Raw genomic sequence first — 14,432 nt, forward strand, 5'->3', positions numbered from 1 at the left:
TGAGGCCATGCTTTTTTGCAAATTTTACTTCGTCACCCTATGCTTCTACTTCACAGATGCAGGGGAGTGTAGTATCTGATGATGTGCCTATATGGAATTTGACGGTATTCAGAGGATAAGGTACTAGAGTCTCCGATAAAACCGGTCACCTCTCGCAACATCCTTTCATGTGTATGCGACGAGTTGCACGGCAAGTCCGATTGGTCGCAGCGGATAGAAGATTTTCTTGGCATTGCTCAGCGCTGCTTTAGCGACACTCCACTTACGCCCGACTATCCGCGTCGAATCACCAGCAAGCAAGCAAACTTCTCCTGACTGGACATTCTACACTTTCTGGCCCGCACATACGGAATAGTGCCAGTTCAGGACTCCTTGTAACTGGCATGGCTCGTTCCCGAGCTGGAGCTGGAGGACTCTTACTGTCAACACTTGAAATTGCTCAGCCGTTGTTGCTTACTTATAGGTTCTCCAAGGAAATCAGAATATGGTTGATTTTCACTCTTTCAACTTGCAAGTTGTTTGTTTGTGCTACTCCCTTTACGCCTTAGGGCTTTCCCATCCTCAGGTTCACTGAAGCAGGACGCACAAAAATGGCCGCTTCTGTACCCTTTCGCTCATTCACCACCGGCACACCGACTAAACAGAACTCAGTTGACCCCCGAGATGAGGCCTACGATCAGGTGAACCACTACATTGGAATTGACGTAGGAACAGGAAGCGCGCGAGCTTGTATCATCAGCGAGGATGGCGATATTGTAGGCCTCGCCTCAGAAAATATCGCTCTCTGGCAGCCACAGGCTGGTTACTATGTGTGTTTCCTCCGCACTTGGGAGATCTTGATATGAGCTGACCCGCATAGGAACAATCCACCAACGATATCTGGCGCTGCATTTGTAACTCAGTCAAGCGAGCCGTCGCCCAAAACAACGTCGACGTCAATTCTATACGAGGAATTGGTTTTGATGCTACTTGCTCTCTCGCAGTCTTCGCCTACGACACAGACGAGCCTGTTTCGGTCACCGGACCGGACTTCTACCAGAGCGCGAATGACCACAATGTTGTTCTATGGCTCGACCACAGACCAGTGGAGGAAACAAAGAAGATTAATGCTACGGGCCACAATCTGCTGAGGTATGTCGGAGGCACCATGTCCATTGAGATGGAAATTCCAAAGATGCTATGGTTAAAGAACAATATGCCAAAGAAGCTATTCGACCGCTGCAAATTCTATGATCTCGCTGATGCTTTGGAACATCTTGCTACCGGCAACGAAAAGCGAAGCTTCTGTAGTGTTGTGTGTAAGCAAGGCTATGTGCCAATTGGCGTCGACGGAAGTGTCAAGGGTTGGCAGGAAGAGTTCCTGAAGGAAATTGGTCTTGAGGATCTTGCTGAGGACAGCTTCAAGCGCATGGGAGGCGAGCACGGGATAGTGAGTCTATCCGCGCAACACAGAGTGGAACTTGATGCTAACGCTGACAGAACGGTGAATATCTGTCTGCGGGTGAACTCGCAGGTCATCTCTGTGAGCGCGCTGCCCAAGAACTCGGTCTCCCAGCAGGTATCGCCGTCGGCAGTGGCGTTATCGACGCTTACGCAGGCTGGATCGGCACCGTCGGCGCCAAAGTTCACCTCGCCGGAGACGAGTGTGACCCATCCAGCGCACCAAACGACCAATCACAAGTCTTTACCCGTCTGGCCGCCGTCGCCGGAACCTCAACCTGCCACCTCTTGATGTCTCCCGATCCCGTCTTCGTGGATGGCGTCTGGGGCCCATACCGAGATAGCATCATTCCAGGCTATTGGATGGTAGAAGGGGGGCAGTCCGCGACTGGGGAACTTCTCAAGCACGTCCTCGAAATCCACCCAGCCTACAACCAAGCCGTCTCCCAAGTACAGACCTTCAAAACTAACATATACGACTTCCTTAATGGACACCTCCGCGGGATGCAAGCCAAGATCTCCGCTCCCTCCATCTCCTACCTAGGTCGGCACTTCTTCTTCTACGGTGACCTCTTCGGTAACCGGTCCCCTATCGCCGACCCTAGCATGTGCGGCTCGGTCGTCGGCTTATCCTCAGACAAGTCGCTCGATAGCCTCGCGCTCTACTACTACGGTGTAATGGAGTTCATTGCCCTTCAAACACTCCAAATCATCACCACGATGAATAAATCCGGCCATAAGATCAGCTCCATCTTTATATCCGGCTCTCAATGCCAGAACGATATCCTCATGTCCCTAATCGCAACGGCATGCGACATGCCAGTTGTAATCCCCCGCTACATGCACGCAGCAGTATGCCATGGTGCCGCGATGCTAGGAGCCAAAGCCGCAACCGCGGATGGAACAGGCAAAACCGAGGATCTATGGTCTGTCATGAACAGGATGAGCAAGCCTGGTAAGCTCGTCAAGCCAACGGTGACGAGGGGCGTCAAGCAGTTGTTAGAGGTTAAGTACAAGGTTTTCCTCGAGCAGTGTGAGAGACAGAGGGAGTTTAGGAAGATGGTTGATGCTGTTATTGAGAAGAAGTAAGGTAGATCTGACCGTAAAAGAAGATTGTTCGGGACGGATAGAAGACAGAACCGAATGGAGGGAGGAGCCGAAAAGCCACTACTCTATATTATCGCGTATGCTCGGCTCAAAAGTGTCGGATTGGTGGTGGATGATAAATGTATCTAGACTTGTTGCACATAAAAACTCAAAGTTCCTTAGATAAAGACGATGTGATCTTTTTTTTGTTGATCTATATCTATGTACAAGCACATACGCCATAGGTGCGTATAGAAGCAACTTTGACCAGTGTTCGAAATCGCCCGATCGTTGGACGAAGACTCGCTCGACTCGTCGTTTTAACGAGGTAGACGGTCAGGTGACCTGCTAACCGGTTACAGCAGTTGGCTAGCCGTCTATAGCTTAGGTTCACGGTGATATCCAAGAAGCTCACGGGTCTTGGTAGGCGTTAAACCTAGTTTTAAGACCTCCGCTCTCGGACGGAGCTCCACCAAGGCCCTCACAACCACAGTTTAGCAGCCTTATCTGGTTAGCGGCTCGTCTAGAGCATCACGACGATTACCGGCTACTAGACGGACGAGTCCAGACGAATATCGTTTCAACGATCTATGCGCGGACGATTTCGAACACTGAATATGGTGGTGGTGAGTATAAACCACGAGATAGAGTTATCTGAACGACATGGGTGAGGATTTGAGTTAAGAGGCAGAGTTTACGAGCCCCGGAGACATGAATGTATGAATGCTGATGTTGCCTCGAACGTTGAAGAATCACGAAGCCAATGTTCGATTCAAGGGCCGGACGAGAACGACGCATTTCCCCCTCCAGCGCTGAAACGGCATCAAAAGAAACGAAACCAGATCAGAATGCAACATAGATCAAATCCATTTCATTCTAGGTATCGACGCGAAAGAATTTTCGCAATCAATGTGGTCCTGCAATCAAAACCTTAATACCCTTACCCTCCTTCACATCCTGAAATGCCTGCTCTGCTTCCTCAAATGCGACCTTCCTGCTAATTAATTCCTTGACATTGATCTTCCCCGCCGCAACCATGTCCAAAGCAGTCTGATAGTCTCCTGGACCGTATCTGAATGAACCTCGGAGAGTCAACTCCTTGGTGCAAGCGGCCACGATTGGGAAAGTGATCTCGTCGCGACCCATTCCTCCTTGCACATAAGAGCCGCCCATTCTCAGCACGTGAATGGCTGTCTGGACGGAAGACTCAGCACCACTGGCGTCAATGGCGACATCAGCTCCAAGACCAAGACCATTCTCTAGAACCAACCTCTGCGCGTTCTCCTGCGCCGAACCCTTAGTTGGCTCAAACGTAGAAGTAGCAGCAAATTCCTTCGCAAAATCGAGTCGTGGTCTCTGAATGTCTACTGCGATGACCTTCCTCGCGCCATATGCTTTTGCTACCGCGCAGCAAAGAAGCCCCACGGGACCTGCACCGAAGATGACGACACTGTCACTGTGCTTGATGTTCGATTGTCGCGTTATGTGGACGGCTACGGAGAGCGGTTCGAGCAGTGCACCTTCCTCCAGACTAACCTTCTCTGGGAGCTTGTAGCACAGGTCCTCTGGTAGGACGTAGTATTTGGCCAACGTCCCGTCGTAGGGAGGTGTTGCAGCAAAAGCCATCTCTTCACAGAGGTTGTATTTCCCTTCCTTGCATCGTACGCAATGTCTGCACGGAACACCCGGTTCCATTGCTACTCTGTCGCCTTTCTCCAAGGATTTTACCTTCGAGCCGACTTCGATAACTGTTCCAGCTGACTCATGGCCCAGAACCATGGGCTCTTTCACCAAAAAATGTCCAATTCGTCCACGGGACCAGTAGTGCACGTCTGAGCCACAGATGCCAGTGTAGTTGACTTGAAGGAGAACGCTGCACGGGTGATTGATTTCGGGGATGGGACGCTCTTCGAAGACAACTTCGTTGACGCCCTTGAGGACGAAACATTTGTTCTGGGACAAGTCAGCCTTGACCGATCATGAGGGAGTTCGTCATTCGTACCTTGGTCTCTATTCGAGAGATCATGGCGGGCAGGTTGACTGGAGCGATGAGGCAAGCTTGCAAGCTATTGAGGTGTGGCTGTGATCTTCGGTGCAGGGTTCGAGTGTAGGTCGAAGAGAAGAATGAGACTAGGACAAAGCACAGGTGTTGATCTTCAAAATTGTCGTACTCAGAGCTTCGCAAAGTTTGTAGCAAGGAGATGGGTCGTTTGCAAGATGTCTTGGAATGAATATAGGCGAGACTATATATGCAAAACCATTTGCCCGTTGGGGTTCCAGAATTGGGACTCTGCACCTCTACATGGTGTGTTCTGGGAATCGAATCGAGTGCCAGACATTAGAGCAAATGCAGAGACACAGACATAAGACAACCCTGGAGCTCGCTACCCGCTTCACAGGAAAAAGTGAAACCTCACATTGGGCCTAAGCGTACAGACTCGGCTGCAGAGCCAAGGTTGGCATCCCACGATCTGTGCTAGCTTGCAACCCAGTGGTTTGGAGATGCGCGTTTGAATGGCCGGGGAGAGCTGGAGTTCATCTGCCTGTCATTGTAGGTTAGGTGGCTTCGGGGACATGCCCCGCCAGATGTCAAGGTCGTCGTCAAAGCCATGCTCGAAAGATCAGCAGACCTTGCAAAGCAGTGTTCCGTTGGGCGAGCCGCGTCGGCTTGCGTCCCCGCGATATTGTTATGGATCATCAATCGGTCATCAGTAAGGTAAGTTTGTCATTCTCGAATGGTCCGAATTCCCGCGAGATGGCCTGGGCTTCACTTGGAATTTCATGAGCTTGGCGCTTTACTCTAGCGTCGCCCGAATTGCCGCGGCCAATGACCTTGTAAGCTCGGATCCTCGCTCGCGCCGGCCGTACCCAAACCTCTAGCACTCCAGACGGCCTGTAGACAATAAATTACAGCGCGAGTGCTCTCCCCGGATCGTATCTCTTGCCCTCTGCATGTCTCGCCCCCGCAAATGCATGCAGGGGACTTCTCCGCGGTGGTGTTTGAACGTTCCTTGAGAGGGTATATAGTTGACGGTCCTTCTGCTCTAAAGATGACCGTCTCTTCCGCAGCACACAGCGCAATCACTTCATCTCTTCTCACTTGAGCGATCCCAAGAACACCCGTCCTATCTTCCCTAGCCACATCGCCCAGCATGGACAAAATCCACAAACTCAATGTGGTGCATCGGTTTGAGAAGCGAAGCTTGCTCGTCGTGTAAGCAACATATTACCCCCTTTCAGCTTGCAGTCACTGACGCATTGTCATAGAATCAATTGTATGGCCGGGCTTTCCGTTCTCTTCTTCGGTTATGATCAAGGTATGATGGGCGGCGTAAACACAGCATACGATTATTACACTCGCATGGGCTTCGGTCATCGAGGCCCGGACGGCGGGCCAGTTGTAGACAACTCACTCCTCCAAGGTGGAATCGTCTCCATCTATTATCTGGGAACTCTTCTCGGCTGCCTGGTTGGAGGCTCGCTAGGCGATCGCTTCGGACGCATCAAAACCGTCTTCGTTGGTGCTCTGGTCGCCCTTATTGGCGCTTTGCTGCAGTGCTCCGCCATGGATCATGTGTGGATGATCTGCGCACGTCTTGTGAACGGCTGGGGAACCGGCATCCTCAACTCAATCGTTCCTGTCTGGGCTACGGAGACTGCCGAGCATAAATCGCGTGGTCAGTTCATTGCGATCGAGTTCACACTCAACATTTTCGGGGTGGTCATTGCCTATTGGCTCGAGTATGGATGCTCATTCTACGGCGACGGCACATCCTCATTCATCTGGCGCTTCCCAGTTGCTTTCCAGGTTGTCATGCTCTTTGGTCTCTTGGCTGGTGTTCTGTTCTTCCCGGAGTCCCCTCGCTGGCTTGTGAAGGTGGGCAGAGAGGACGAAGCCCGCTACATTCTCGCCAGACTCCGTGGTAACACTGGTGAAGACGAGAAGAAAGCCGAAGCTGAATTTCAGGATATCGTTGCCTCTTGCGAGTTGGAGCGCACGAACTTCCGCCGACAGACATACGCTCACATGCTCTTTGGTGCCGGCTCAGGCAAGCTTCATACCGGCAGACGCGTTCAGCTGGTCGTCTGGCTTCAGATCATGCAAGAATGGGTTGGCATCGCTGGTGTCACCATCTATGCTCCAACCATTTTCGGCATTGCTGGAATGAGCCCTGCGAAGCGTCAATGGATCGCGGGTCTCAACAATATCTTTTACATGTTCTCAACCCTGATCTGTGTGTTCACGCTTGACAGGATCGGACGACGCTGGACCTGTTATTGGGGCTCTGTTGGCCAAGGTATCGCTATGGCACTAGCTGGTGGGTTTGCTTACCTTGGTCAAGAAGCCACGAGGAATGGAGATATCAGCAAGGCTTCGAGCTATGGTAACGCCGCTGTCAGCATGGTGTTCATCTTCACCTTCGTCTTTGGCGCCACGTGGTTGACTGTGCCATGGCTGTACCCAGCGGAGATCTTTCCTCTCGAGGTCCGAGCCAAAGGGAATGCATGGGGTGTTGTGGGTTGGTCTATCGGTAACGGCTGGCTCACGCTTCTCTGCCCGATCATGTTCGAGCAGCTTGGGGAGAAGACCCTTTACATCTTCGCCGCCTGCAACGCTATCACCATTCCTATGGTTTGGGCACTGTACCCGGAAACAAACCAGCGCACGCTTGAGGAGATCGACCTACTGTTTGCCTCGGACAGCATCTGGAACTGGGAGGCTGAAAAGAACTTTGCTAGGTTGAAGCAGCAGGTTGTCGCTGAGGACATCAGCTCTGACGACCAGACCGATGTTGAACAAGGGGGAAGCCGCAAGCGAAGTGTAGTCCGTGGCATGAGCCTGCACATTGAGGCTGTGCCGGAGACTGAGCAGACACAGAAGGTTGCGAAGAGTGGTTGACGATCCACCGGTCTCGCGTTACATCGGGGAACACTTCGTAGGCGGTCAAGTTTGACTGAGATTCGGCTCGTGTTTTCATAGGTCTTTTACAAGCACCTTATACCTCCTGACAACAGGCCTACTAGTATTCCCGAGTTGTGTTCGGCATGGGTTATATGTATTAGGAGCTCGTATAGGCTTATCGTATTCTGTAGGTTAGTAAGATATGCAACCGAAGCGACTAGTGCATTACTAGTCTTTAAAACTAGATTCGAGTACTATTCTACTCGTTCTGCTTGTTCTTCTCGTTTATATATAGCCTAAATAGGAAATTTCAAATCTTTTAGTATTCTATCTTATAATAAGATTCTCCACTTAATAACCGATTCTAGATAATAGCTAAACTTGCGTATTATATACAACTAATTTTATTCTACTACTCTATAATAGACTATAATACTCGTATAGCTTATATAATAGATAAGTTAAGATTATAAGAGTATACTAACTATACTACAACTACTAGAAAGTAGAATATTAACTATAGAATACTAGTAAAGTACTTTAAAAATAATATTAGTATAATCTAGAAAGCTATCTTTTATATATACTAAAGGCTTATAAACTTAAACTTATATGAAAAGGTACTTATTAGGTATCTAAGTAGATGTATAGACTATAGCTTTCTACTACTATAGAACTATAAGTACTTAGAAGTATTACTTAGTAGATTATAGAAACTAAGTTTAGAAAGAACTAGATTACTTGCTTTTACTAGTAACACTATTAAGAACCCTAGTATATTTTATTACTATAAAAATATACTTTTAGTAGTCTAAATCTACTATTTAAGTATTTTTATAACTATTTAAGAGTCTTTTAGTGGATACTTCCATTAATCTTTTAGTTAAAAGATTTTTCAGGTTTTTAAATAAAAGCTTGTAATACTCTTATTCTTAGTATAAGTTCTATTTTATTATACTTAAATCTACTAGAATTAACTTAGTATTCTAGATTTTATTCTAAATCTCTAGTAATATATTTCTACTATAGCATAATAATTTTTTTATTGAAGTTTATAGAAAATATACTTACTTTTAGAGATTATATAACCTCTATTTTTTATAAATCTTATATCTATTAGTAAATATTCTTATACTATATTATAGTACTTATGTTCTAGTTAAAGTATACTATTTAGTATCTAGTCTAGCTATCTAATATACTTAGTTACTATAATTAATTATTTTAAAATAAGATTATAAGCTTTTTATATAGTTTACTAAAACTTATAGTAGACTTCTACTATACTTTATATATAATAGTTATATCTTAAATCTCTAAAGTTGTTAATTAAACTCTATCTAGTTTATCTTAGTTTTTATAAGTTTTTATATATTTAAATATACCTAATTCTATATATTAAGTAGATATCTACTAATAATAATATCTTCTAATAGTATTTTTATTTTTAGTTCTTTATTAAAAGCTAGTTTAAAGACTCTAGAGTCCTTAGATTCTACTATTAAAACTTCTTTAAATAGACATTTCTACTTATTAGGCCCTATTTTTTAGTTTTTAATAAGTATTATTTGAATCTTAATCTCTATTATTTAGAATTACATTAGCTATTATTATTACTTATTAGGCCTACTTAGTTTAATATTTCCAATAGTACGAAATTAAATTATTTAAAGTTTATACTTTATAATCTATAATACTTATTATATTTAATATCTAAATAGATACTAGTCTAAGCTCTATTTATTACTTATATATGTTTAATATCTATTACTATAGTATATAATCTAGAGTTTTTTATTATAGTCTATAGCTTATATAGCTATAAAAAAAAAAAATTTCTAGAGCTAATAATTTATACTAATACTTACTTTTGGGGCTATTAATAGTTTTTAGTAATGTATTCTACTGAATTATAGTTAAAAGATTTTTTAAAAGATTTTCTTCTTAAAAGTACTCTACATTCTTACTATAATCTCTTCATAAAGTATATTAAGTATCTTATAATAGTAGTATTAAATTCTATAGACTAAAGCCTATATAGATTATAGTATTTTCTTTACTATATTGAATAATCATCTTTAGATACTATAACTAGTATAGTATTTCTAGCTTTCTTTATATATTATTTAAATAGATAATTAATAACTCTAATAGAAATAATAACTATAGGCTATAGTTTATTAGTATAATAGGTACTATCTCTAGATAATAATACTAGGCTACTAGAATATAGTATAATTCTAATTAAGGGGTTAGAGAATAGTATAAGATATAATAGAACTAGATTAATATTATAAGGTAATAATCAAGTATATTATAAGAATACATGATTCTTATTCTAAGTTAAGTATAAGAATTCTATAAGAGAAACTCTTATAGTTAATATACTAGACTATATCTATAGTCCCTATAGTCTCTGTTATCTACTATCATTAGAAATAACATAGATAGTAGTAATAGTTTAGTAACTCTACTAGTTCTAGCTAAACCCTATACTAAGCGCTAGTTTAAAATACTAGGTCTCTTTCTAAGGATTTATATTTCGAAAATTATCTATCTTATATTATTATATCTTATAGTAAGACTAATACCTACTATTAAGAGTTGCTTTATTAGATGTAAAAGTATAGCATTCTAACAGCTTCTAAATAAATAGGGTATATATAGACTAGAGCTAACTATTAAAAGTTATTAGATTTCTTATTCTTTTTAGAGTTCTTATATAAGAAGCGTAAGTATAATATAGAACTCTTTTTCTTAGAGGCTTTTATAGAAGTAGATAAAGAATAATTCTATCTTTTTACTAAGAGAAAGGTAGCTTTTAATTAAGAAGCTACTACTTAGTAGTTAATAGTAGTAGAACTAGCTAAAATTAATTATTTAGTAAAGCTTAGGCACTTTCTAGATAAATTTAAGTTGGAGATAATTTATTATAGTCTTAATAAGATAAAAGAACTAAAAAAGCTAGAATAAAAGAAGAAAACTACTACCTCTACTATTTCTATTATAAGCTCTTTAGGCCTAGCTATATTTAAGTTTTCTAAGATTAATCTAATTCTTAATAGATTTAACTTTATATAGTTACCTTTCTTCTCTAAGCTAGTGCCTTTATAAGATACTACTTAATAATGCCTTTATATCTATTAAGATTTATAGCTATTTCCTAAGTGTTTTCTAAGTTAGAGCAGCTTTTCTACTTTATAAGATAGTAAGGTTTATTATCTTTAAACTTAGTACTATTATCTAGAATTTTTTATACTTTATATTATTCTTTTCATTCTGTTAGATAGTTATCGAATCTCCTAGCTAATGTTAGTACTCTAGAAGATGCTAGTTCTAATAGTAAAATATAGATTACTAGATATATTTTTTTTTCTTTTAGTTGATTAAGCTTATAACTTATACCCTTAATATTTCTAATAATTTTAACAAATTCTATCTTAATGTAAGCTAATTCTTTACTTAGCCTTATTATCTTAATTTTTTTTTATAAAAGATACACTTTATTTTTTTTCTTTAATACAAATCTCTTAGATCTATATTTATTATAGCAAAATGCTAACTACTATAATAGGAATTTAATATCTTTTTAAAGTTTTTAGTATATTTACTATATTTCTTTTATAGTTAGTCTAACTAACTTTACTAGAGTCTAGACTTTCTTAGGTTTATAGAATTTCTAGATATAGTATTTATAGTTAGTATAGAATAGTATTTGTCCTATTATTCTATTTACACTTATGTTATATACTAGCTATATAAGTAGTAACATTATAACCTACTTTATTTATCTTTATCTATATATTCTTTTTAGTACTATTCTGGTACTTAGTTTATATACTCTATCCATTTATCTATTTATAGATAGTAAGCTATAAAAGCTTATAAAAGAGTTCTAGCTATCTAGTAAATATAGTCTAAAAACTTAATTATAAATAGCTTATCTTTATTTAATATAGTCTTTTTAGATAGATTTTATATTACTACTATATTTTAAAGAGAGGTATATACTAGTTCTTTAGTATTAAAAAATTATTTATATAGTATAAAGTATACTTTTTTTATTAATTAGTCTATAATAGTAAGTGCAGAGTTGCATTTTACCTTTATTAAGAGTTTTTTTTAAAAAGAGATAGTTAAGTGATAAAGTCTATAGCTACTAGAGCCTATAGCAATAATAGTACTACTACTAATCTTATTAACCGATATAGCATATACTAGATTACTTTTATTTTTTAGTATAGATTATATACTGTAATGTATTTCTCTATCTTCTTTCTTATTTATAGAAAGAAGTAGATATAGCTAATTACTTAGTAAGCGAAAAATATAGATTATATAAAGAACCTTAGAGTTTCCTTTCTTATTTAACTTTTACTCCCTTATAAAGATAGATAATATATCTGTATTCTAAGAAATTAAGTGGATAATAATTATTTTATTAAAAGTATACTATCTAAACTAGCTTTCTCTTATGCTTTCTCTATTTTATTCAGGAAAATAGACTTAAAGCTTGTTTTAATTTATTTTTATACTAATTAAGTAAGGCTTAGTATACTAAGACTTACTCTAAGCGCTTAAAGCGTTTAATCCACTTATAAGCTACTTATAGGCTATTTATAAGCGGATAGAATTACTTAAAGACTCTAAGTACTCTAAGTAGCTTTAAGTATCTAAATGTTCTCTTTAATAAGTTAGAAATAGAGTTTAAGTATCAAAGTATAAGCTTAATCTAGGAAAAATTAATAAGTACCTCTAATATAAAGGTAATTATAAGATATAAAGAGAGCTTTAGACTAGCTCTAGGCTTTCCGCTAGTAATATACTAGCTAAATAAGAGTATATAGCTATTATTTTTATATTATAGAAGCTGAGTAAAGTTTAGTCTTCTACTAAGCTATCTGTATTACTCTATCTATATAGACGTTATTATTATATATATTACTATATTAACTCGAAGAATCTATATTTTCTAATACTTCTTAATTCTCTACCCTAATTAGAATAGTAATTTAGTAACCTATTACATAGTATTAAAATAACTATAAAGTATAGATACTTTAACTTCAAAGTCTTTCTAATAAAGTATAATAGGGTTAGATATTAATACTTCTATAGCGAAAACACTTAAATAGTAGTTAATATATAAGCTTAAAGTAAAGCGTATATAACTTCTAATAACGAAATAGCTATATGTTTTTCTAGAAAAAGATTAATATTCTTTACTAGTGTGATTATTTTAATCTAGAGCTAGCGCTATAATCGGGCCGCGCTATAAAGAATTACTAAGGCTATCTATATCATCCGCACTATCTATAGAGACTATAGATAGTATGAATAATATAGATACTATCTATAGTGTCTATACTATCTGTAGAAACTATAGATACTATAGATAATATAGACTATAGGAATAGCCTAAGTATATAGGCGGCCGATTTTATACTATAGTATAGCTTATAGTTATACTTAACTTAGAATAAGAATCTTTTATTATAATATACTTGATTATTACCTTATAATATTAATCTATCTTATTATATCTTATACTATTTCCTAACCTCTTAACTAGGATTATACTATATCCTAATAGCGGTATTATTATCTACCTATATATAGAGTATAACTAAACTTATTTTCAGAAGGAAAACAAGATTATAATTATAGTTACCTACCTTGAAGGAAGGGTATTTACTTAAACCTAACTGTATCTTAAGAACTTTCTTAAGAACTTAGAGAATAATTAAGAATCTAAGATAGAGGCTACTTTATAAACATAAAATTCGTTGTAAAAAAGTTTTACTAGATATTTAGAGATATTAACATGGAATATACTACTAAAAGTAAACTAATAAGCCTAGTATAAAGGGGCTTTATAGTAGTCTATACTATTTTATTCTAGATAATTATAGCTAATACTAGTTAGAGTAATATAGCCTTAATAGTATAGTACTACTAAGAATTAAAGGAAAGTATTAAGAATAACTTAGTATAAGGAGATTAGCTTAATAAATTATAATCTATAATTAATATCTTAATTAGAATCGATAATTGTTTATGTAAATAATATATAGAGAAGACTAGAAGAAATACACTAGTTACTATAGTTAAGAATACACTAGTTACTATAGCTAAGAACAATTAGTCTACTCTATAAAGAAGGTACTATAATCTATATAGGCTATAGCCTATAAAACTTAATACTACTATTATAAGATAACTAGCCTATTTTATAAGAGAGTTATAAAGAGGACGCGGAGCGCTCTTAGAAAGAGAAAAAGAACTTTTCTTAGAAGGTAGAAAACTCTTTATAGGGAAATACTATACTTTAATTATAACTAAGTAGAATATCTTACTAGAGACTATTAATAATCTAAGAAGTAGAAATTAGTATAGACTAATAGTTCTAAGAAGATAGACTAACTTATAGCTATAAAACTAATATACTAAAATAGACTAATCTAGATAATATATTATAATAATAGGTACTAGATATATCTAAGTAATAAATAAGGTGCTAGATGGTATCTATTACTCCTATAAATATAATAAGTATTATAGGTTATAAATTGTAAGCTATAAGTAGTTTGGCCACTTACTATTTAGAAAGTAGGGCTAGGTATAGCTAGTAGATAAGAATAGTAACTAGTAGAATTCTAAGATATAGAGGTAGAAGTTTAAATAATACTTATTCTAAATAAGAATCTAGAGCCTAAAGAGGAATAGTTTCTATTTAAAGAAATCTTAGAAATAGAATCTAAGAATTCTAGAGTATTTAAGCTAGATCTTAATAAAGAACTAGAGATAAGAGTACTATTAAAAGATTCTATTACTAGTAGATACCTATCTAAGATTTAGTATTAGATATACTTAGATATATAGAAGCTTATAGAAGTTAAAATTAACTGGTTAGAGTTTAAAAAACACTCTAACCAGTTAAGACTTAACTTATTATATAAAAAGTATAGTAGAAGTCTACTATAAGTTTTAGTAAACTATATAA

The 14,432-nt window shown here is 38.1% G+C and overlaps 3 protein-coding genes across 3 annotated transcripts; 2 read left to right on the forward strand and 1 right to left on the reverse strand.

The window, feature by feature from the left end:
- Positions 1-590: 590 nt before the first annotated feature.
- W97_07706 (uncharacterized protein) lies at positions 591-2,529 on the forward strand (the record flags this gene model as incomplete). Its single annotated transcript, XM_007785623.1, has 3 exons — positions 591-809; positions 860-1,429; positions 1,480-2,529. 3 exons carry the CDS (start codon positions 591-593, stop codon positions 2,527-2,529), a joined length of 1,839 nt encoding a protein of 612 aa, XP_007783813.1.
- A 903-nt stretch (positions 2,530-3,432) lies between these two features.
- Positions 3,433-4,552, reverse strand: W97_07707 (D-xylulose reductase A; the record flags this gene model as incomplete). Its single annotated transcript, XM_007785624.1, has 2 exons — positions 3,433-4,479; positions 4,529-4,552. 2 exons carry the CDS (start codon positions 4,550-4,552, stop codon positions 3,433-3,435), a joined length of 1,071 nt encoding a protein of 356 aa, XP_007783814.1.
- A 1,126-nt stretch (positions 4,553-5,678) lies between these two features.
- Positions 5,679-7,426, forward strand: W97_07708 (uncharacterized protein; the record flags this gene model as incomplete). The annotated part of the gene is made up of 2 exons (XM_007785625.1): positions 5,679-5,740; positions 5,794-7,426. 2 exons carry the CDS (start codon positions 5,679-5,681, stop codon positions 7,424-7,426), a joined length of 1,695 nt encoding a protein of 564 aa, XP_007783815.1.
- Positions 7,427-14,432: the final 7,006 nt, after the last annotated feature.

This window comes from Coniosporium apollinis (genome assembly GCF_000281105.1).
Source record: "Coniosporium apollinis CBS 100218 chromosome Unknown supercont1.44, whole genome shotgun sequence".
NCBI lineage: Eukaryota > Fungi > Ascomycota > Dothideomycetes > Coniosporium > Coniosporium apollinis.